Genomic DNA, 24,477 nt, shown 5'->3' with positions numbered 1-24,477 from the left:
TTGTTGTGGCTTCCTGTCCTAAACACCTGCCAGTACTGTTGTGCATTGTTAAAACTTCAATACTGCTGCTCGGGGCCAGCCAAAAGAACACTAGCAATCTCTTCACCTACCGCCTGTAGTATTGTGAGCTTTAATGCATTATTTTTTTTTGGTGATGTTCCTGAAGATCAGTAGAATTAAGGACTCCAGGAAGACCAAAGTAGAAATGCTCAGAAACGCTGAAGTGGGGATGTTTTCTTAATGACATCACTGCCTTGCAAGATTGCTCATGGAGCGACCCTACCAGGTTCCTGTTCAGCTAACGTAACTAACTAGGGCTCAAAAGGAAACACCTTTAACTATGCAAAGTATTTCAGTTGCTTGATGAAGGATTTGTTTCGTCGGACAAGCTAATCATTGTTGAAAAATCTACAAAAATTGCTCTTTTGTCAAACTCATTCCCTTGGTCCATTCTCTGAAAACGCCTGCCTTTTAGAAAACAAAGTGTGCAGATAGCTATCTGCAGAGCTGTGCTTAGCATAGCCTTTGTGCTCTACACGGCCGCAGGAGAATAAGTTGTCTGATATCCCCCCTCCCAAACATATTAATTTGAACACCAGGTTTTCAGCATACGCTTAATTTTTGAATGGAAACATTTCTGAGCCTTGGTTTATTTATGTTTAGTTCTGCAAAAGGGACTTCCTTCTGTGGTCTAAAGAACCAAATTACCAAAACCTGTTACAACCCGAGATGAGTTTGGTTGGTCTAATTCTTTTTTTCTTCCCTCGCAGGATTTGACAGGTGGAGCATTTGAAACAAACCTGAACACGCTGAACTTGAAGGAAGGGATGGATTATTATCACTTTAACTAAAAACCAAGGTAAGGCAGTGATATTGAAGCTGTGTTATCCTCTAGGTATCTGTGTGTAGGAAGTCCAAAGTGTTCAGAGGTTTAGAATTTTTTAGTAATTTGTGCTTCATTAAATTAATCTTTGTGCTGAGTAACCCCTGTCTAAGGGAGGTCCTAGTTACACCACGGAAAATGCTATTTGCTCATTTTACTATTGCACATCACTCGTTTACCAAACTCAGTTTGATTGTTAAATTGTATTTCTAATTTAAATAACCATCAAATACAGGCCTTAAGATTACAGGAGGACTGTTACCATAGGGAAGCCTTAAAAATGCATCAAGCAAAGCCTGTAACCACTGGAAGTGTAAAGAGAGGTTTCTGTCAAACACTGCCGGGGGCCCTCAACCATTCCCCGCGATTGGCTCCTTTCCTGCTACGGGGAGCAGCAGCTGGTGCTTGCGGAGGTGAAGCTCTGCGCAGGGCTAGTACTGAGATTCAAGTGTGGCATCCTCCGATTCAGGGCTGCGTGAAAAGTACAGTTGTGTCTGTAACATCATCTGGCAGCCAGATGATGGTACGTACAGACCTGGACCCTCTCAGGTTTTTTTGAATAAGCAGGCTTTGCCAACACAACTCGTGTTTTTCTTGCAGCAGGGACCTATAGGTATAACTTTGCAAACCCAACATCTTTGGAGAACGTACTAGGAACTTCCATTTTAATGACAGTGTAACAACAGAGGCTGTGGGTTCAGTAGTATTTCTTCTGCAGTAATGCCTGTACGCAGCCCCTCTGGCGTGTGCAGCCACATGGCCAACTCGGTCTGACACACAGTATGTGAATTGAGTACTGTCTATTTAATAGTCAGTGGATAACACTGATCTACATTGAATTTCATCTGCCAGTCCAGGTTGCAAGTATACTTAAGAAGTACTGGATTACAGAATTTACAGCTATCTATCTTCTTAAAAAGCAAAAAGACTCTTAAAAAAGTGAGACAGGTTGTAGTACACCTGCAGTAGGAGATCGCTGCAGTTTGTAGCAGGTACTTCACAGAGAAACTGTCTTGTTTTTAGCTCCTCTGCCTGAATTTTTCCTTCCTTTCAAATTTTCATGGGGGGGGTGTATGTGTATGTGTATACACACACACAAAGCCACTGTTCTACTTGAAGTGCTGGGATAGTGGGATTTAATTAGAACCATCAAATAACACAGTGTAATTAGGGTATCATGTTGCTTTGTCCTCCCCATCACATTAGTCTTACTAAAGAAGATAAATGTTTTAGCCATTTCATTTTCTAGTCAGTAAGAAATGGTCTAAATTCCTAGCAGCTGCTTGAAGTACTGAGTCACCTCTGTATTCTTCAAGGGGAAAAAAATAAAGCTTCAGTCCTTAAAGCTAGTTTACTACAAAAACATTTGCTTGAATTAGTTATATAAAGGGCTATTAAGAGAGGCTTTGACTTTAGCTGAAGTGAAACCCGGATTTTGTTCGACTGTGACATAAGAATGACAGACGTAGCCACAGAGATACTTTATGTTCAGGAAGATTTCATTATCACTAAGCGTTGCCATTCTTAACGCAGAAAAACAATTCTTTTAAGAGACTAATGCAGCAAGCCAGGTTTAATACTTCATGTGTGTACAGCAAGCTCAGGCTGAATGGCTCCATTCAGAGTTGCAGAAGTATAAATCACCGACATCAGAAAACCCCAGGTCGGTTGTGACAGAAGTATGAAGAGAAACCGCCATCTTGTGGCTACAGATAATGACTTTTAAAACTGAAAACATAATGAATCTTTGCTGCCTTCATATGGCATATCTGCACAATGCTTTAAGACATAATCTCTGCCTCTTATTTTGTTAAACAGCGCACTTCGCAGCTCGTGCTGAGAATCCAGTTTGTCAGAATGTCGCAGCACAAACTCTTCCAGTCCTAATGGCAGCCAAACCAAGAGCTTCAGTTCACAAACCAGCAGCCAGCGCCTGCAACTTCATTATGCTGAACTCTACAAGAGAGAAAGAAAGAAGAGAGGTCACGTGGAGTAGCATGTATTGCTATTTTAACAGTATCCCAATCATGTAATTAAGCAAACTAAATGGAGAAGAAAATATAGATGTACAAAGCTGTAATATTTACAGTTCTTTTTAACACCTTCATTTTTAACTACCCTTTAATTTGTACAAGTTTTAAAGGAATGATAAGTAAGCGTTGATTTCATGTGAAATTAACTTCATTCACTTTCCATAATGTTATGCTTGGCTTCCCCTGTTGTTTCTTCTCTGTTCTCAGGATATGTGAGCTCTTGAAGAAGAGCAGTGTTGTGCGCTCTTGTGTGAGCGCAAACTGGCTGCTACTTGGGCCATCTGGACAGCTGTGAAAACTCCTTCAAGTTCAGTGAGTATCACTCTCGGAGTGAACTCCAGCAGCTCTCAGGGCAGGTGCAGGCTTAACTTTTTGCTAAAAGTTATACTAACTATTTACTTACGTTAAAAGAGGAGGAAGAGGTGAAGTTCCAAATTCAGCCACATAACTTCCAGATTTCACATGATATATTTGTAACCATTCCGTCTGGAATATCTGTATGTATTTATTGGGCTATTTCTTATTCTTTTGTTTATATCAGAGACAGTTTTCTCCTAACTTGTCAGGCTTCTCTCAGCCTCCAATAATTAAGGAGTTGAAATAAGTTTTTTTGAGATCAGTGAATTCATCTTGTAACATCTTCATTTTGAACATAACATTTCTATTAGTTGACTAGAAAGCCTTGAAACAGCAATGCTCAGGTCAACTTTTGCTCTAAAAACAATGCCTTGGATGGGCAAGAGGTTCGGATTCTTGTTTTCCAAAACTGCAAAAATGTTAGTCGGGGGTTTCTTGAAATTGTACTAAAAGCAGAAAGCTGTAGACAGTAAGAACAGGAAGATGAGCAGAGAAAACTGCTCTGGGGACAGCAGGGTGTCTTTGAAGGTTATTCACAGATGTCTTAAGTATATTTAAAAAATTGGTCAGAAGACTAATACCTTTTTTTTTAATATATATATATCTCAATGACAACTCAAAACATAGGACCTACTTACATTAGGAAGCATCTTCAGTGTAAAGGATTATCAGAATATCACACAGGAAGAACTGGCTGACCTCAAAGACGTACACATGTAATATCACAAAGAGCCAGTTCAACAAGCACTTTAAACGTGCCGTTAGCTCAGATCACCTTTAGATGCTCTGAAGGAGAAAAGACTCGGTGACTTTCAGCCACAGATGCTGCAGCTGTGAAAAAGGCTAATGCAATTCTGCAATGGAACTGTGCAGGGCAACAAAATAATGCTTCGCATAATTCTAGTCATGAAAATAAACTTAATGGTGTTCAAATACTTTAATGAGAAAATGAAGGGAATGAAGATCCCCTCTATTAGGAAAAACTTAGGAAAGAAGACTGCACGGGTGATGTTTCTGAATTCTAAACTAATTACAAAGGACAAAACTTTCTAGAAGTATGAAAGCAGAACAATGAAAATTACAAAGGCCAAGAATAAATTGAGATACCACTGTTTTTAAGCTTAATCAGTTTACAGAATGGATTATATGCTGTGGATGCCTGTGATATTAGGGAAGTAGCCTTGAGTCATCAAGGGTTTTCACCTTGTCTTGTAATACTCAAAGTAAAAATAATTTTTCTTCGTAAACTGTAACACATGTTCTCTAAAACAGTAATAATTCGGCCTCCTCATCTTTGGAGAGAGAGGAAAGGAACCTCTCAGGAACTCTTACCAAAGCAGAAAATTCGGTATTTCTGAAATCCTGAGCAGATGGGCAATTCCAAACTATCGGCATTAAAATGGAATGGGACCTACATGTGGATATAATGTCTGTCGTCTTATGAATGTATTAACGTTTAGACTATATTCTTCCTCTTAGGCAGTGTTAGAATTCTGTGGCTTGCACGACCAGCCACATTATCATTTCGTTGTTGAAATTGACTGGGAAGTTTTTATCCTCCTTCTTTCCCCAGAAAGGGCAGATGAACAGTTTTTGAAACATCTGTACTGTATTATTTCATTCTTGTGTTTTGTCTAAGTACGCTGTCACACTGCAAGTCTGAAATGTTTTCAAGAAATGAGCCTGGAAGAGCTCAAGACAACAGTCTTCAGCAGGAGGAACGTCCTCACAGCTTACTACGGAATATATGGAATTGCTGGACATTGGTACATTCATGCACCAGTGAAGAACTGCATCTCTTGCTCAGAAGTACACAGTAGATTTGGTGGAACAATTGATCATTACTATGTTTCTTTAAAAAAGAAACCCTCAGGAGCACATTTCTGTACTTTACCTTGGATACCAGCTGCGGTTTGGGCACTTTCATGAGATCACAGAGATAGTTGCGTTTCTCTCTTACTACTGGCAATTCAGCTTCCCTGCATGAGGAAGTATTTTCCAGTTAATTCAAAAATTAAAACCTGAAGTTGGCTACATACATACAACTTCTTAAGCCATCCATTTTATTATTATATTACTATGTATGCACCTATACTTTCACGTACATTTCACATTGCAGAAGTTTTTGTTGTGTCACATTTCAAGAAAAATGTCGCATCTTTGTACCCTCTTAAGCAAGCCAGATAAACCATAAAGTCCCAGACGATTCTTCTAGGTTTTTGTATTCCAAAAAAAATAACACTTACACATACAACCCTTTTGACTAGAGGTTCGCTAATTTGTTCTCTGAATTTATAGCTCCTTTTTGCTTTAGAAAACTTGACATCAAGAATTTAACTAAATGTCACTGGATTTGGAGAACATCCTACAATCTATAAAAGCTTTCTCCTGAAATAGAAAATCCAGACCTAGAACTTGTGAGTCTTTTAAAAAGTTTCTGAAATAGCATGATGTCTGTGAGATAATTTCCTCAAGAACCGTCAGTTACAAAAAGCCCCCAAATGCCAAAAATCCATACAGACAACATTCTTTTCCATGTTGTAAAAAATCTACCGCTCTAACCGGAATGCAGTGAGACTGCTAGTATTACTCACCAATTCAGTAGATTTATTTTGTTTTTCTAAAGTAACAACTGTAAATGGGCTATTAAAAATTTAACGCTTAGCACATAAACGGAGTCCAAAACTACACAGAAAAAGCATGAAGGGCAAGTTAGAAATAACCTGAACTTTTTTTTTAGGCACCTTGGACAATTTGTCATATTTAATACCAGAAACCTTCTCGTAGCTAAACAAGAGTTATTATTTATAGAGTAATTTGTTTACACTCTGAATTACACAATTGTATGATAAACTCTTTGTAGTTCCAACAAGGAACAAATATGCAAATGCCAGTAATTATCATCTTCCCCAAATATTAATTCTCATTTGGCTTCCTAATGTTAATGCTTACTGTAATTCAGAATTTACTATGCTTGTTCTAGCACTGAGAGAGTTTGAGAATAACAAGCAGCTCGCTCTGACACTCAGCAAGGACTTCAAATATCTTCTTTTGTAAACAGTTCAAATCTACCAAGATAAAACAATTAAGTTTTAAGTAAACTTGCTTTTCATCTTTAGTCTTAGCGCAACGGACATACTGCAACAGGGAACTCAGAGCAAGCCCTGAACTAAGACAGAACAAAACAGGCAGCCAGTCACACCTTAAAAATGACAAGGTGAAAATAGAATATTTAGTTTTCTGAAGTGGTTTTTCAGAACTATTTTGCTTTGGTTTAGTAACCCATTTATGAGTAGAGCTGTACTACCACGGCTTTTTCTGTAGCAATTTGGTGTGTACCACTCCTAACTTTGGTATTGTAAACATCCCTCTGACAGCAGTAATCTAATCCTACTCAATTGTTTCTGTTAACAAATTCTTTCTGTAACTTCTGAGCAAGCCTGCTCTTAAATTCAGATTTCATAAGCAAGCACTGACTCACACTAAACACAATACTAAACATCAATATGTAGTTAAGCGAGTCATTTTAACAATAGGCAAATTGTTGATAACCAATTCGTCAAATCTGAGACCGTTATTCTAATTTTGTACTGGAAAACTGAGAAAAATAGCAGCAGCCACCCCTTTACAATGACAAACTTTGTATTTGGGAAAAGAAAACTAAGTTATTTAAGCTCAAGCACAGAAATAAAATAGAAATTAAACAACAGTTAAATAATGTAAGCATGCAGTCTGAAAATGTGTAAACCACAACCTTAAGGTATATTTGTTCATTGAACATGTCTAGGTTAATTTTATTTCCATGAAATGTGAATGAAGACAAAAAGCCATTTAAATATGATGACTAAATAAATTATGTATTTTTTATATCTGTCTATTCTCATGTATTAACTTTGACTACTGTTTGAGGCAGGGTGTGGGGCTAGTAGGCCCATGACCCAGGAGTCGTCTGCAACAAGGAAAAATGTTTAATGTGGCAGCAAAACGAATAAACTAATTAGTATCTTAAAACTCCGTATTTCCTCAAATACCCGAGGCATGCAGTCTGATAAACTTCTCCAGGTGACTACAATGCACAATGCTAAAATTTGCAGAAGAGGAAAAAACAGTGCCAAAATTATGGTGAGTATTCCCCCCTCCTGTCACTGCAAGGGTGCTGACCGAATGAGTTCCTCCCGCCCCGGAAAGACACTTTGCTGCTTCGGTGAATCTTGCTCATGAAGAACGAGACCCTATTCCCCCTGCGCTTGGAAGAAGCCAACATTACAGGTAACAGTAGGTAAAAAGAATAATTACATTATATAAAAGTGGTTGTTTAATTCATGCGATCAATATGCTTGGGAAACATCTAAACTGTTCCAATTCAAAATATTTGCTTGAATACAACGTTTGTAGCATTTTAAGCAATTACATTTCATGGGAGGTTTGAGCTGTTCTGCTAATTCTGTTGTTTTCCAGCTTGCAGAGATCCTTCCTTTCCCAAAATCCTGCCAGTGCTCATAAATGCCAAGAAACTGTCTGTGCAGTTGAAGTTTGACTGTTTGCACAGCCCAGTCTCTCTCTGTTTCATGGAGAATTTCCAAGATCTCCTCCCTTTTCATGTTGTTAGAAAAATATAGATGTTTTACTTTACCTAGTGGTGATTTTGTACACACCACTTCCAGTGGGACAACACACTAGATTGTTCTAAAGAACAGAAGAATTCTTTTCAGCAATGCCTTTCTGTCCTAAAGGTGATCAATAGCTAAAACTACGGTATAGTTTCTTACAGCTTCCTTGCCACCAGCTTTCAAAGGCACTGACACTTTTTAAACTTCAGTGGTACAAAAATTATTTCAGCTCTTATGACTTATCTGGCAACAAATTCACTTACCAGTTGGTATCGCTGAGTATGGTCATAACCTCATCCATAATGGCAGGATCAACTACATCACTGTAGGTTATCAACATCTCATAAACTTGACTGGCTGTCGTCTTCCGTATCTACGGGGAAGAGGCAGCGGAACCCTTAGTAAAGTATCCGGAATCCCCTGTAGAAGAGCCCAGTGCCATTACTGGTACCGGTTCTTCACACTGACCATCATTTTATGGTGGACACTTTGTAATACTCAGACCTACAGCCTGTCCTTGCCGCTGATAGCGATTTGCTGCAGGAAGGGACTTCATTTCTGCACCTCAAGGAAATGCATGCTACTGCAATTGGTATATTTTCATTAAACTTTGGCGGGATTTCAGATTAAGATCTGTCCCCCACAGGGAATGAATTCAAATGTTTGAGAACGGCCCAACTGGAGCATTTCTTTTCTTGAAGTGACTCATTGAGCCAAAGTCTGGCTCTAACTTGGTTGCTGTAGGCCCACAAAACAGATAGGTTTCCCAGTCTGGAGTCAGCAAAACTCTTTAAAAAACTGTTGGGAGATAGATGATGACATGAGCAACATTAGCTTTTTACACTCCAGTTTCCGGAAGCGGTTAATTTGCAAGTATTTTTCCCAGAGCACTGTTTAGTTGTGATGTTGGTGTGCGTACAGAAAAAGCGAGCTAGGCCGCTTTCTGAAGTACAATGCGTAGAAAGATACTAAGTGGAAGACAGCAAAATTGCAACAAAAACAAATTCTGGTTTTTTTTTCCAAGAAAGCCTGATGATAACCAAAGGAATGCAGAGAAATTACAGAGTTATTTCTGGAGTAGTAGTGCCAAATTAAATTAACCCATCTGTAAAAACAAAACATGTTTATGATGTAAAATACCAATAAAACATGAAATTGAAATGATCTCTCTCCAGTTCTTACATTGTGCCCTTCCTGTAACAGATTATTCACATAGCAAGTACACACAACATGGAAACAGTTGGACTGTTTCTGAACAGTCCAGAACTTCTGAAAGATCTGAAGTATCAAACTTTGCTGAGTACCGTATGATTTTAACCTTATCAAAAAGTAATCGGCAAAAGTAATCAATGTTAGAATAAACAATGTTGGTTTGCATTGGCCAGACACCAGGCTATTCAATGTCTTCTCAAACCACTTTAAGACCTCATGGGTTTTCACGTTCTTTTTATGTGCCCTTGCAATTACTTCTGACAGCCTTTGTTTCTCCTACACTGCTCGACTGTAGATGCAGCTTAATGGCTGCCCGGAGCAGGCGAGGTGCACTCGCTGCTCCTCACTCACTCACAGGAACGTCCACAAATGTTCCCAGGTGAAACCCTCGTACTGAGCACCAAAGCCAGAGCGCGCCGTTTTACGTGTCCGGTTGTCGCAGCAGCTGTAAGTCGGGGCTCCCAGGTCTTGCACAGTGAACACAGCCCCTCTCTCAAACACTTAAGTCAACAAAAATTTTAAAGGACTACAATAATATTATCCCACACATGATCTTCTCCCATACATACTGAATAGTAACTCGCGTTTTGTGCCCCGCTTCAGTTAGTTACATGAAAAAGGTAAACTTCTGATAAACTTTCCTGGGTTGCACAAGCTTTTGGCACACCTGACAAAAAGAACAAATACGTTTTTCTTGAACCAGAACTACTACTGTGTTGCCACTATCAGAAATATTGCAAAACTAACAGTAATTGATCCCGATTGGAGCTTTCGGGCAGTAAATGGTGAACAGATCTTCACTGTGCTGGGTGCTGTGTAAAAGAAACAAACGACTTGGGCACCTAAATTGCTTCTAATTTAAAATGGTAAGGACAGAAGGTGGAAAAGCAGTATGTGGAATAGCCAGGTACGCTGCAAGTATCCAGTAGCCTGTTTCAGGTGGCAGCATTGCAGATAGCAGACCCTTGAGATACAAAACCTATTATATACATTAAAGCAGCATTCTTTTTTAACAGATATTAATGTACTTTAAATTATTTTTTGCTTGTATTTTAAATATTTGATAATGCGCAATGTCTTCAATACTTACTACAGGAAATGGATGGCAAAGAAGGAGAAACAATTGAAATAAAACTTTCTCTTTCATGTCTCCTTGAAATTGAATCAGGCCACAAAACCTAGAAAACGTAAGGAAAAAAGAGATCATGTGTGGTATTTGTGTTATAACTGCAAAAGTACATTCTGAGGATCAGAATGAAGATGTGTATCAGAAAAAAGGGCAGGAGGGGAAGCTTCGCTACCGCCAGGAAATCTCAGTTGACATTCTAAGTGCTGTGGGAAAGCAAACACTGAGGGTAAGGGCACTGAAATCCTTAAGGGTTACTGAGATGCCACACATCTATGCCAAGTACAAATCGGTTTTAAAGCTACTGACTGGCAGCACCGAAGTCTGCGCGCTAAAAACCACATGGGAATCAAGCTCTCGCATAGACAACGAAAGGACAGGGCAGGCTCTTACACGAGGCGGTTAAGAGTGAAAGACGAATTAGAAACGTGGGCAACTTCTCATTTTGGGCTTTCTTGCACTCTTAAAACATTACCAATAAAGAAGTGAAATTGAAGTCCGTAAAATCATTGCTTGACATACCTATACCTGAATAATTTTGCCAAGTTTCTGCCAATGAACCTTTGTTCAGCTTCGCAACGCTTTGGCTTTTTTCCCCTCCTCTCCTCGCCCAGTATTGTCTTTCCTGACTGATACATTTTTGTTTTGACTTCTCTGCTCCTGAACTGAGGGCTTTTACCCTAAAGCCAGATAATAATTTTGCAGGTGTTTTCAGCTCTTTCTAGTGCATATGTAAGATCTAATAAATTAATTTATTTTGCATTGGCACCAAGTCAGGCTCTCTACAAGCCAAAAGCAAATGATTCACTGCATCTTTAAGAATATCAACATTTTAAAAGTAGTTAAATTTTATCAGATCCTTCATGTGTTTTCACCCCAACCACCCAGAAGTACGTGAAACTCTCACAACCTTATATTACATGTATTTGTGTGCATTTTTCATTTAGATTTCACATGAAGTAGACCTAGCTGTTACATCTGGTATGTACTGTACTTAAATTTTCTTCACTTTTTATAAGCAGAGAAAAGACTATTTCATTAACTCACACTCCTATGCTGGAGCGAAGCTTCCGGACGTCTTTGGATCTTTTGATCTCTTCTTTACAAAGGGTAAATAACTTCACTGAAAAGGGATGGCTGAAAATGGGAAAGAAAAAAAGGTGAAAAATAGATTTCAATAGAATTTCAAAACACATTTAATGATTGTAGAGATGCCAAATTGCTATTCAAAGGAGAGGAAAGACACAACGCAGAGCAGTACAGCAGCACACCCTGCTTTAGGCGGACCTTTGGTAAAGGCACAGGCGAGTTTGGCCACCATGTTACCGGGCCTTTGTTTTTTCTTTTTTACAGGGGAAGGGAAGAGATTAGTATTAATTATTTACATTGCTACTACCTGTTCGCTGAGGCGTGAACTACATTTACCCAAGCTGATTCAGTATATGCATGATAATCAGTTAGCCAGGGCTTGTGTTTGCAACAAAGCGTGGTATGATCAGAAATACTATGTCAGGAATTAAAATAGTCTATAGCCAAATAAAAATTATTTAGTCTGTGTATCATTGTGGTGCCTTGGTCATTCCCTAAGGTCTTCAACCAAACATTACATGAAAGGGGATGAATGTTGTTCTTAAATACTCTACCATTTCACAGCCCAAATTCCTTTAGTGATTCCAGACAACGTAATTAAACACAGGGCTTACAGTTCTGTTAAGTGTACGAGTCATGAAGCCATCTTTAAATATATTTAGCAAATTCTTTTCTTTTTCCAGAGTCTGGGAAACGTGATTCTCACAGCTCTTTCCCAGACACTCATACAAACACAAGTATTGTTAGTATATTCCAAGGATCTAGTAAAGAGAAGTAAAGAGGGAATATCGCTTTTATTTCAGTACAAATTATTTAATCTTTTACTTGCTACACTCAAGGCTGAAGTGCCATTGATGCAAAAGAAACTATTTCATATTTGTCTAGTAAGCACAATTACTTCTAGCCTGCATATTTTGGAAACCTCACTGTATTGTGTATGTAAAGCAGAAAGCAAAACTAACATCTGGTTTTTGCTACCATGATTCAGAGCTGTGGATAAAAACTACTCAGAAAAGCTATGTAGTGTAATCTGTTGAAAAACAGAACATTTAAAACAAGAGGTTTATAGGAGCGACAAGATGTTTTGTTAAGTTAATGCACCTTGTTATGTATAGTTTTCCAGACAAGAGTTAGTGTTTTTTAATTACTTTAAAAAAATTATTAACAAAATACTGACAAATACTGACTTGGTTAAAAAAACTGAACAACAAACCATGGAACCATTAAGCTAAAGGATGCTGCCCATGGCTGTCTCAATATTGTCCAGAAAACTACACTGAAAGAGTAACTAAAATTACCAGGTTTTCAATGCTGATAGAGGCTTCATAAGACATTTTCAGAGCTGACAGTGGCTTTCAGGACCAAAGAGTCTGGGGAGGGCTGATTTAGAATCCCTCCATCAGATGCTGGAAGCACAAGTTCCTTGCCCACCCATTGCCGGCAGTCACGTCAGCACTGTTCCACATTTGAAGGAGTTTGATAAGCACGGAAAGCGTGCACGTAGGAGACACACTGTGAGAATGACGGGCATCTGCACTACTGAGTCGGGGTGTGTGTCTAGGGACATTGATTTGTCTGGGTAGATGAGGGAAGAGCATCTCTGCTCTCTTAATACTAAGAGGAGATACGTTTTTTCTTACATTGGTGAAATTTCTCCTCCTCCCACCCCCAGTTACACAAAGACATTGTGTAGACAACTAATTACAATACCTGCAATGCATGCCTGGCTTTCAGCACAGAGCAGCAGCAATGTAGTGAATTAGGTGAGATTTAAATTGGTTGAACAACAGGGACATCGCTGAGAAGTATAGCAACAAAGAGACCAACTGGGACAAGAGCATCTGGAATAAATCTAATACACGTAACCTTATGTGCAGCATTTCGTGTTTAAAACAGATGCACCTTCCTTTCTGTCATTTCCCAATTTCACATTTGTAGTACCTAAACCTAACCTATGTGTGATCTCAAATCATAGAATCATAGAATGGTTTGGGTTGGAAGGGACCTCTAAAGGTCATCTAGTCCAACCCCCCTGCCATGGGCAGGGACTTCTTCAACTAGATCAGGTTGCTCAGAGCCCCGTCCAACCTGACCTGGAATGTTTCCAGGGATGGGGCATCCACCACCTCTCTGGGCAACCTGAGCCAGTGTCTCACCACCCTCAGTGTAAAAAATTTCTTCCTTCTATCTAGTCTAAATCTACCCCCCTTTAGTTTAAAGCCATTCCCCCTTGTCCTGTCGCAACAGGCCCTGCTAAAAAGTTTGCCGCCATCTATATTATAAGCCCCCTTTAAGTACTGACAGGCTGCAATAAGGTCTCCCTGAAGCCTTCTCTTCTCCAGGCTGAACAAACCCAGCTCTCTCGGCCTTTCTTCACAGGAGAGGTGTTCCATCCCCCTCATCATTTTTGTGACCCTCCTCTGGACCCGCTCCAACAGGTCCGTGTCTTTCTTATGCTGAGGGCTCCAGAGCTGGATGCAGGACTCCAGGTGGGGTCTCACCAGAGCAGAGTAGAGGGGCAGAATCCCCTCCCTCGCCCTGCTGGCCACGCTGCTTTGGATGCAGCCCAGGATACAATTGGCCTTCTGGGCTGCGAGCGCACATTGCTGGCTCATGTCCAGCTTTTCATCCACCAGTACCCCCAAGTCCTTCTTGGCAGGGCTGCTCTCCATCCCTTCATCCCCCAGCCTGTATTGACACCAGGGGTTGCCCCGACCCAGGTGCACGACCTTGCACTTGGCCTTGTTAAACCTCATGAGGTTCACACGGGCCCACTTCTCAAGCTTGTCCAGGTCCCTCTGGATGGCATCCCGTCCCTCTGGCGTGTCGACCGCACCACTCAGCTTGGTGTCATCTGCAAACTTGCTGAGGGTGCACTCGATCCTACTATGTCATTGTTGAAGATATTAAACAGTACCGGTCCCAATACCCTGCGAGACGCCACTCATCACCGATCTCCATCTGGACACTGAGCCATTGACCACTACCCTCTGGATGCGACCATCCAACCAATTCCTCACCCACTGGACAGTCCACCCATCAAATCCATACCTCTCCAGTTTAGAGAGAAGGATGTTGTGGGGGACTGTGTCAAAGACCTTACAGAAGTCCAGGTAGATGACATCTGTAGCCCTTTCCATGTCCACTGATGTAGTCACTCCATCATAGAGGGCCACTAGATTAGTCAGGCAGGACTAATGACTCAAATGACTGAAATAGCTTGGCCTCTTTAAAAGAAACTGAGAAAATTCCTTCTCCTGTGTGGGCACAGTGCCAGGAGAAACAGAGTCGGCATCTGGGAAAAAGGGATCAGTCTGAAGTCTTTACATTATGTAAATTGGGTGCACAACATACTGCAAAAAGGCGCAGGCGTTTTCCTCCTAAAGGTGAACTGAGTTTCAACAGTTCAGCTGACATCACCTGGGGTGGCCGTGAAACCAGAGGACAGCCATTGCCATGCTCTATACTGCAAATTGCTTTAAAAAAATCCACGGGAGCATGTAATACATAGAAATCATTAGTCGGAGATGAGTGGGGACACATACCATCTTAAAACACTGTAAGGCCACCAGAAAAATATTATACATATACAACGCATGAACACTTCTGCTGAATATGCAAAATACATGCACCTAAGAAAGAGAAATGCCAGCTGTACTTGTTACTCCAGAAAGTGTTAGATCCTGAATTGTCATTTGAAGGCTATTCTGTTCACATGGTACTGAGTATTACACCAACCCTACTGCACGTTCTAAGGAACTAGCAATCCATCAGGGCTCTTGGCAGACTGAACATCTCTGGTGATCATTCACTCACAAGACCAGCAGAATGACTCCTGCAGCTACAGGAGCCATAACCAGAAAACAATGCTCCAGTGCCAGTTTTGCAAGTGGCTTCAGTTTAGTCTCCTTTTTCTTCCTTATCCCTTGTCCCACTACCAGCAGGGAGCTGACAGCTACCGCTATCTTTTAAGAGTAACCACTGGTGAGTTTAAAAAAGCCCAATACGCTCTGCTTTATTTATGACAGCTCTGTTGCAAGCATGGGGCCCTTTGCCTCCAGCAGTCTCTCTAATCAATTAACACTCCCTACATTATTATGAATACGGCTCCACAAATTCACAATGTACACCGAGATGAAATCAGGAGGTTTCGGGTTGTGCTACCACAGACAAGAAATTACATTTCAACTGAAAACTACCACCCTGTTTGCGGTGAGAGGGCACACAGGGCAGGGAGGAAATAGCCAGTGAATGACACGGCAGTTTCACAAAGGCTTTAGGCCAGTACACACCTGCGCTGCTGCCAGAAGAAATGGTTTTCCCCCACTTCCCCCCGCACTTCCCTCCTTATCTTGGCACAATTTGCGAGCACACGGCAGAACAGATCGAGGAACTACCTCAAGCTGCATTTTACTGGAAGAAGGCAACAGTTTTTTAAACCGGGAACAGTTCTCTAATGCCACTTACCATGCAGCGATACAACCCATTCCCGCCAGTTCAAGGGAGGGGGAAACTCTCATGCTGCACGTGCAGGTTTATGCCAGCTTCAGACGAGTAGGAGGTAACAGCCAGAAAAATGGCAGGCAGAGCTTTTCTTTTCATACTACAGATTCAAACTAAGCCAAGCACAACAAAGAAAAGCTGCTTCTAATGGCCTTTTGATTACCCCAGTGGTACTAAAGTTGATTCATTTCAAACCCCACTGGACAGGTATTTACCCGACACTTCGCTTCCCTGCTGGCAGGTTCAGCAGGGCCCTGGCAGAGAAATGACCCACGCATGACAAATGAACCACGCTTTAAACATGAGCATTCACAATACGATAATGGAGGAGAAACACCCAGTGGTCCACTTGTCCTCCTGCACAGAGATCACAAGACCAGCCATGCAGAGAGCTTCACAAATGCTCAAATTCATCTACAGAACTACGCCAGAAATGTCAAGCTGCGTATTCTAAGCTTTATGAGCTATATGGCGTGAAGAGGCAGGAAAATGCACCGTGGGTTCTGCCTCTGCGGGGCAGGAGTGACACCATGTGGCAATTTGCTTTAACAGGAGCACTGAGCTCCTAACGAGTGTCAAACTAATTCAGCCAACAGCTATTAATCCCGTTTAAATTAAGCAGTGTAGGATATTACCTGCTTTGGACTGCTAATGTTTTATTAGGGGAAAAAAGGTCCAGGATAGTGCACAATATCCATTTGAAACTTCAAAATGCATTTGCAAGTATTTTTTTTATAATGTGACAGTTGACAATTAAGCGGCTGGCACAGGCAAAATCCTGATGCCAGACAGCCTACAACCCGAGTCGCTAAAACTCCACTCAGCCCAATGTGGTAAAAGACGAGGGAAGGAGATGAAACGGGAGCCAAACACCCCAAGGAATGCTAATGTTTCATTCCCAGCTTCTCCGAAAAGTTTTTCATTTGCTACATGACAAGCAAGAAGTTCACAGCAGAACAGAAGCAGCGGGAAAGCTGCTCACCAGCAGGAAGACTGACTGTTTTCTAAAAACAACTGTGCACCTCATCCCTCTTATTACAGGCACACTTTATATAAAAGTATCTGAAACTGCATGCACACATGGCCTTTTCATGCCACCAAGCAGTGTCTCAATTTTCAGGCTCATTCTGGATTCTATTTCTAGACTTTTATGGCATTCTTCTTTGAAAAGGGAGTAACTGGTCCCGCTCCAGAAACCAGGCCCAAAGTCACACTTTTCTTCTATGCAAAAAGAAGTAGGTGGCATCCAACAGTGCAGGCGGGCAGGCCTCGGAGCCAGAATCGGTGTTTATCCATCCCTAACTATATCCAAACGACATATGCCAAAGTAAGAAAATGCAAACATTGCACTAAATATAATTTTGGGCTCACCCATCTACCACGTTCAGCTGATCTACACACAGGCTCTTAGAGCACAGCAGAACCCGGTATGTCAGGCTCACTTGGCTCTCCGTGAAGTACACACAGTAACTGGTTCATGATTACCTCTTGACCATAAGGTACCTCTATTACCAAAAAACCATCACATGCAGGAACTAAATTCTCTGTCTTTCTAGCTATCTTCAAACTTTCTAGAGCTCTGGCCTTCCAGAGCTTTCGTATGATAATGAGTTCTTGCACTTCATGCCAATATTTCATTCCCTTGCCATGAGAATGATCCACTGGGCTGTATAATTATTACTTTTCTTTTTTGGTTTCATCACCAAACTGGAAGCAAATACATTTGGATCAGCTTCAAAATCTTTCCCCCATAATCCCCCTGGGTTTTATTTCAGGCCTTTTTAATAAAGCATTACAATGGCACCACAGGATTGAGTTTGAGTCTCACTTACACAGCCAATGCAGTGGTGCTACCACATGCTTTCTGTTTAGTGACCCATGATGCGGGAGACACAGACTTTACCTGGGATTTCCACCCATAATCTAACATCTTCCCCAGCAGGGAAGACTGGAGCCTATGTGGAAGTCCCAGATCACTGGCATGATTACCAAACCAAACAAATAATATTCATTCCACCTGTGAGTATTTCACTCATTTTAAATTCCTATTCAAAAAGGGACTGCCAAATTTGATTTAAGAGACATTATCTAAATACACACTTGAAAACAAGAGTAGACTCAATTAAAACTTTTACAGTGATAAAAGCTTTTCAAATTTATCCGCTGTGAGTAATTCTTGAATCAACAGATTCCAAATCCAGTATACGTGCTCGTAGGATTCACGTTGTACAATTCTGCAAATATCTGTATGTGTGCCAAGATGCTGCCTGCGAGAGTTTGTGGAATATATTTTAATGTCACTGAAACAAAAATCATTCTCTTCTGAAACATCTGCAAAAAACCATGATTTCACATTGGAATACCTTATTCATGTTTATCCATTCCTGAACTAAATACTTTCCAGGAGACTGAACTCGGTGTGGAAAAGCTGGGACATGCCTTTTTTATTATTCTTATTATGATCTTAATTAACTTCTTTGGAGATACTCACATTAACAAAAGCAGTGGGATTTTGGAAGCAATAGCTTGTAGGCACACTATTTTGCAGCATCACAACAGGACACTGCCCTTGCGAAAGGCTCGCAGTACAATGAAGAATGTTCTCCAAAAAGCATGCTAAATGCATGCTAGTAAGGAAAGAAGCGAAATGGATCTGATACTGGCCCAAGTCTGCCAGGTGAAACATGCAAATTGAGTTTGATTAATGTACTGGTTGTTAAACAATGAACCAATAACCAACTTCTACACTGATAGCAGAGTGTCAGATTTTATCAAGACTCTTTCAAAGCTATCTGGTCCAGAATTTATCACAGCTGCCCCACTTCAGGAAAATTAAAACATTACATCCATATACAAACACACTTAAGAGCCCTATGCACCCACATCTAGAGCAACATTCAGCAGCAGTCAGTGTAAGATTTAAGAGGCCTGTTGCATGGTGGAAAATAAACAAAAAAGACTTTCAGCAACTTACTTCTCTTGCATGGTAAATATCTCAAAGCAGCCATTTGCCAGCATTTGGTCCAGCATTGTCAGGAGGGGTACAGACACCCTGATGAAAGAAAATAATTTAACAATGTAAATACACTTCTTGGCATACATATATACACTATTTTTAATTAGAAGCAAAGAAAGAAACTTCCTATCTACCTACACATATTTAAATTCGAACTCTAATTTACACAGAGGAGGGTTGCTCAGTAACTTCTGTGTGTTGGCTAAATCATCCTTGTTGGCTGAGAGGGGGACATTCTGTTACAGCCAAAAGGAAAAAACCTAATTAACAACATGCCTGGTTTAAACTTGCAGGGTCCTGAAAACACAATTAACAGTGTATAAAATATTAATTTCTTTCCTAGTATATAAACAAGGTATTCCACAAGATGTATCAGAAGTTACAATACCTTCTCACTCCAGGTAATTACCAAATGAACCAACACACAATGTGTGAGCTGGAATAACTATGGTCATGTTTTCTATTTCAACAGCTGAGACAAGAAACAAAATAAAAATAAAGTAAAACTGAAAATTCTATTAATAGTTGTGGGTTTTTTCCCCCCTAGGGAATGTTTTCTATTTTGCACATGTTTGATAAGTGAGGCTTAGAGAAATTAATCTCATTATGCAGAATGAGTCACCTTTAAAGAAAAATCTTCACAAGAAAATTATACTTCAAGTATTTGTGAAAAAGCACTACCTCAACGAAATGCAGACTAGACTACACTGAAAAGTGTGCAGCAATATGCAATCCCCAATATTGCATTATATGAAAACTGGTGCTTATCACATTATGTGCAATATTAAACTATAGTAAATGCAAAATATTCTGCCATCACTCCTCTGTTAGACATTTTGCCAAAGGTACTGCCAAACAGCTGTATTAAAGCAAATTTACATGGCTCAGGCAAATTTCATCTAGGCATATTAAAAAAGGTGTGCCATATATCTGACTTCAAATAGTCCTGCTGTTAAAGATAAAAAAGCGAAACAAAAGCATTACCGGTCATTCCGCAGGTTGTCCTCAAAGACCTTTAGCAACGTCTCACAAAAACTCTCCATAGTGTTGGAATCATTCTGGATTTTCTTCATGTAGTCAAAAAGGCTCTGGGCAGAGTATCTGAGCTACAACGGAATGAACCTCAAATGAAGGCACAGGGGATAAACGCTGCTGCAACACACCAAAACACTGACTACACAGACTTACACTTATCCTTCACTACCTGAAGCGTACACCTGCACTGTGAAGATCTTCCTCCAACAACAGCTGAGTGTATAAATTCAGTATCAACATTTGACAGGAATATGGCTATTTTACTTTCATTAACCCTTTTTCAAGGAAGGCGTTTTTAATCCTTCTTAAGTTTTCCCATTGTAGGAAAAAAGACCACATTAAAGGTTCATTATTTTCTTTCTCTCAGAATAAAACATCCCCAAACCACTACAATTATCCTGCTTTACTTCAAATAATAATATTGTTATGGCTCTGAAAGTTAAAGAGTACACAGAAGTTCAAGAGGTAATATTTATTAAACAAGCTGATGTAACTGAAAAATGCAGGCAAGCTCTTGGGCATATGGTGCAGGCCACACAAAACAGCAGTAAACTTGGGTTAAAAATTAAAAACAACTCAGAAATAATGACTTTTGGTTTAACTTTGTTATGTTAATCAGCTAGCTTAGAAAGATGGCAGAAGGAGGTTTTAGTGCTTATGTTCAAGGCTCCGCTGGAAGCAGTCCATTTGGGTCACGCCAGCTGTTCAATATCGCAGGCTACAGCCTTCACTCGACAGCTTCCTGCTGCTGTGGTCCCAGATCTCGAGGAGCCACAGCACTCGCGAGCACAAGCCAGGCCGGCTTCTCCTCTCCCGGACCGGCAGTGCGGGAGGGGTGAAGGCAGAGACTGTGGGATCTCCCTTTCCTGTGGGATCCATGCCCCCAGGCAGCTAACGGTACACCCTTGAGCAGCAGGACAAGGGCTGCAACACCCTATATGAGCATCGCTACTAATGCTAAGATTTTCCATTTCTGGGAGAGGTAGGAATTTTAGTTTCCAGGCTCATCTTTTAAAATATTAATTGACTTCCCTTGAGGATGAGAAGAAAAATTTGGGGTTTTTTGTTACAGAAACTACCTCAAAGGAAAATACCTCATGAAGGATGAACATAATCAACTTTCCGAATTTTCCTGACTCTGATGTGAAGGATTATCAGTCCTGCTGGGGCTTGGTCAAGTTGCTTAGGGAAGGGGGGTGGTGATTAGGGGGTGTCCCCCTATAAGAAACTGGGTTACAATGAAGGGGGCTGTGGGAAGGGTAGGTGGGGCAGATCAGTTTTGAAGTATGAACTTCTTTCCGTTTTGGTTGCAAATGTTAAATAAATTTCTGTTGAGCCAAGAGGAGGCTGTAAGCAATAATTAAGCCTATTCAAGTCAGTGGAGATTTTGTTTCTGAAGCTTATACATAGCATTTTGCTAGCTCATTCCAAGGTGCAATCAGTTCCCTCAGAAGATTGACCCTTTCATCAAGAAAAGAAAAAAAAAATATTAGGTCAGTATGAGAAGTGTCACAAGTGTCTTCCTGAAAGCAAAAGAGAGGAATCTCTATCTAAACATTTTATCTAATTTAAATTTTATATCAGTAATGTTTATGGGTGCATCAGCACAGAAGAACAAGAAACATTTTCACCTTGAATCAAAACTCGGAACTAATTTTCAAAAGCTTTAGCCTACTCGTAAACAACACGGCACAGCAATCCATACTACCTGGCAAGTAGCACAGTCTGCTATTTTGTTCTATAGTGAAACATACTGGGCAACGCAGAAGCAGAAATATTTCTTTAAAAGGGTCAAGCAATTTAAAGAAATTATTCAGTTATTCTGCATTTCAAAATGACAGTCAAATCTCAGTGAAAATTATTTAAACATCTGTAAAAGCCAGCTATACTAAACTGAAATACTGAATTGAACTGAATGTGGTTCTTTCGTATACCAAAAGTTATATTAGTTTGTGTGTTTCCCTGTATGCTGAGCATAAACTGTATCCTTACACTGAAAGATCTTTAGAGGATATACAATTGTAAGGAAGAGAGATTTCCTGAAAACTTAAAACCTACTTAATTATTGTATACTACCCTTTAAAACAATGTGCATTTAAGACCATTACAAATAAAGAAATACTTGTCTTAATACCTTACACTAGCAGATGTCAATTATAAGCAGAAGAAAGGTTACATTCGAGTCAAGTCTCAGGAAAAGATCTTAAAACATGTACAGTTAACCATGTAATTTTCTCTCCTATTTCTTTTGTCTTTTAAACTACCTTGCAGATCTCGCACCAGTTTTTGATGAAAGCTTAATTACTCAATGCTTTTCCTGCAGATTCAAATGATTGAAAAGGCAAGAATGGGCACGAAAGAAAAGGGCAAGCATAGCTACACGTAGGATGTTGCAAAGCTCTGCAAACCCAAGACAGAGTAGCAGGATAATCAGAAAAACTGTATAATGAAGACAGCATTTCTCCACTAGCAAGTAATTAAACAGTACAAAAGTACAGGTGTGGATAAACCATCACATAACTGCTTGGGAGGTTTAAAAATGGGACATTTTCCAAATAGTCAGCATAGACCATACGAACTTTACTGGAAGAAACTCCAACATAACAAGGTAACATTACATGAACAGGTTAAGTCCGTATTTCCTCCTCAGGTGAACACTCCTTTTTTCCCAGATAACCTATGAGGACAATACCTGAGCTATAACCTTAACTGCTCATGAGTATTTGCAGAGAAATGCATTTCCAAATGTCTTCCTCATCTATGCAGAACCCTGAATTCACACTATATCAAATGTGTGACATTTACCTTTCCCTGGGGTTGCACGAGGACTGGGAAAGGAAATTAGGAGGTTAATGGGTTGGAACTGGGACAACTTTGGATAAGAATCTAAGAGGAGGCCTGAGAATGACCTTGTTCTTATTAAACACAGTAAAAAACACGGTTTGCCAAGGCTTGACCCTCCCATCATTTAAGCCAATAGTAGATACTTCAGTGATAGGCAATACATGATAAGGCGAACAGCGTTCAAAGGGACCATTCATCTGATGATAAAATTAAAGTCCTAAGGATTTTACCTCCTGAACCAGGGGAAAGTATGAAGAAGTGTAGCTACAGCAAGGGGAGAAGGCAATTAACAGCTCTGGACAGATGCGTGGCATATAAATAAGGTGTCTACACAAACCTTCATGAAATTGTTTCCTAGTCAGTTTGTTACAAAACTGAAGTACAATACTTCTGAAGAGTCTTGAGGCAACAAGTGGGACTGATACGGCCAAAAGAAAATTAGTTTAGGCATCCAGTTTTCTAACAGAGCGTTCAAAATCTCAGCCACCCATCAGCTATAAAGATGCCAAATCCTCCTAAGGGCTCTGATTCTTACTTTGCAGTACTATCTTGGACAAACCAGATAAAAAAGCCAGCAGGGCATGATGAGAAAGGAAGAGCCTGTACTGAAGACGTTCAGTAGATGGACATCCCCTAATGGTTGTCAGTCTCCCATCTAACCACAGTCTCCTCGGAGCCCCAGGTATCGTAACAGAATTCAGCTGCACCTAATGCACCACAAATGGAAGTCAAGTGAAAAACTACTGGAAAGGCCTGCACAAAATCAGCATTTTTATGTACAGCTAATTGCTAAAGGCTCCAGTTTTCACTGAAGCATTTCAAGAGAGAAAGACCTACTCACAGAGTCATAACATTCCTGTAACATGTGCAGAAGAAACCATGTTATGCTCAATAAATAACACTAGTTTTGGATCATTTCTAATCCTGACAAATTTACAGCACTGAAGTGCAGTAGCCTATTTTCCCAGTAACTTCAGAAAAAACTGCCTATCATTTAAATTTGAGCACAGGTGAAACCATGTCTCCCTTGTTTTACTTGCAACACTCCTTTTAATAAATCTTTGAAGACCAGTGACTCTAAGACTCAACTCAGTGATATTTTACGAGAAGTAGGAATATAGTAATTCACACTATTTTTTTCCTTTAAAAAAAAAAAGACAGAAATTATTCTCAACTGTGTTTTGCTCTAGAATTGTCAACCAAGAAAACTGGATTTGGAGCCTGTTCCTTCAACTCAGATATGCATTAATTTGCATACAAATCATCACAGTAACCAGATGTTTTAGAACATCATCTACGAACGTCCCAACATTTTCATTTGTAAGAGCTAACGCAGCAGTTCAAAGCCCAGTATTTTCTCCAAACTGTGCATACAGTCAAACATAACTGGCAAACAATGAGTCCGTTTTGAGGAAAGTAAAACATAAATTGTATAATATATTTGGCACATACGTAATATTAACATCCATATGCCATAGATGGGCTTTAATTTTTGTCAGGTGCTTTAACATACATATGCATTCATCAGGTAGTTTTGGAACCAGCTACTCCAATTGTTACAGGTCTGTGGCATCTCATGCTGGAATCCTGGTATTGGCCTGGGAGAAAACTGAATTTTCAAAATAGGTTGCTGCTTTCTTTTTTTTTTTAAGGTTTTATGTAAAATTTCTATAACACATTAAAATGTAATTCTCACTCTTGATGGGGGGAACGGAATGACAGGACATTCTGTGCTTTAACAAAATTTTAAATGCAGTGTAGTTCAACAA

The 24,477-nt window shown here is 40.1% G+C and overlaps 2 protein-coding genes across 3 annotated transcripts in view; one reads left to right on the top strand and one right to left on the bottom strand.

Moving 5' to 3' along the window:
• QTGAL (queuosine-tRNA galactosyltransferase) overlaps window positions 1–5,512 on the top strand; it is a 134,784-nt gene extending 129,272 nt beyond the window's left edge. Inside the window, exons 12-14 of one of the 2 annotated variants that reach the window (XR_012996616.1) lie at window positions 771–859; window positions 2,702–3,228; window positions 4,913–5,512. Coding sequence is in view for 1 of the 2 variants with exons in the window: in XM_076353802.1 (XP_076209917.1) it covers window positions 771–851 (81 nt within the window). In the remaining variant the exon portion in view is untranslated. Of the gene's footprint in view, window positions 1–770; window positions 860–2,701 lie in introns of both variants that reach the window. The other variant, XM_076353802.1, reaches the window with a different exon arrangement.
• TBCD (tubulin folding cofactor D) overlaps window positions 2,350–24,477 on the bottom strand; it is a 134,531-nt gene continuing 112,403 nt past the window's right edge. The window contains exons 34-40 of the mRNA XM_076353800.1: window positions 19,814–19,935; window positions 18,788–18,865; window positions 11,269–11,358; window positions 10,186–10,273; window positions 8,147–8,256; window positions 5,168–5,252; window positions 2,350–2,839 (exon numbers count right to left, since the gene is read on the bottom strand). Coding sequence (XP_076209915.1) covers window positions 2,828–2,839; window positions 5,168–5,252; window positions 8,147–8,256; window positions 10,186–10,273; window positions 11,269–11,358; window positions 18,788–18,865; window positions 19,814–19,935 — 585 coding nt within the window. The 3' untranslated portion in view covers window positions 2,350–2,827. The remainder of the gene's footprint in view (window positions 2,840–5,167; window positions 5,253–8,146; window positions 8,257–10,185; window positions 10,274–11,268; window positions 11,359–18,787; window positions 18,866–19,813; window positions 19,936–24,477) is intronic.

The sequence above is a fragment of the Aptenodytes patagonicus genome, chromosome 16 (assembly GCF_965638725.1).
Source record: "Aptenodytes patagonicus chromosome 16, bAptPat1.pri.cur, whole genome shotgun sequence".
Classification (NCBI taxonomy): domain Eukaryota; kingdom Metazoa; phylum Chordata; class Aves; order Sphenisciformes; family Spheniscidae; genus Aptenodytes; species Aptenodytes patagonicus.
Note: the sequence above shows the minus strand (reverse complement) of the source record. Positions and strands in the feature narration are given on the sequence as shown.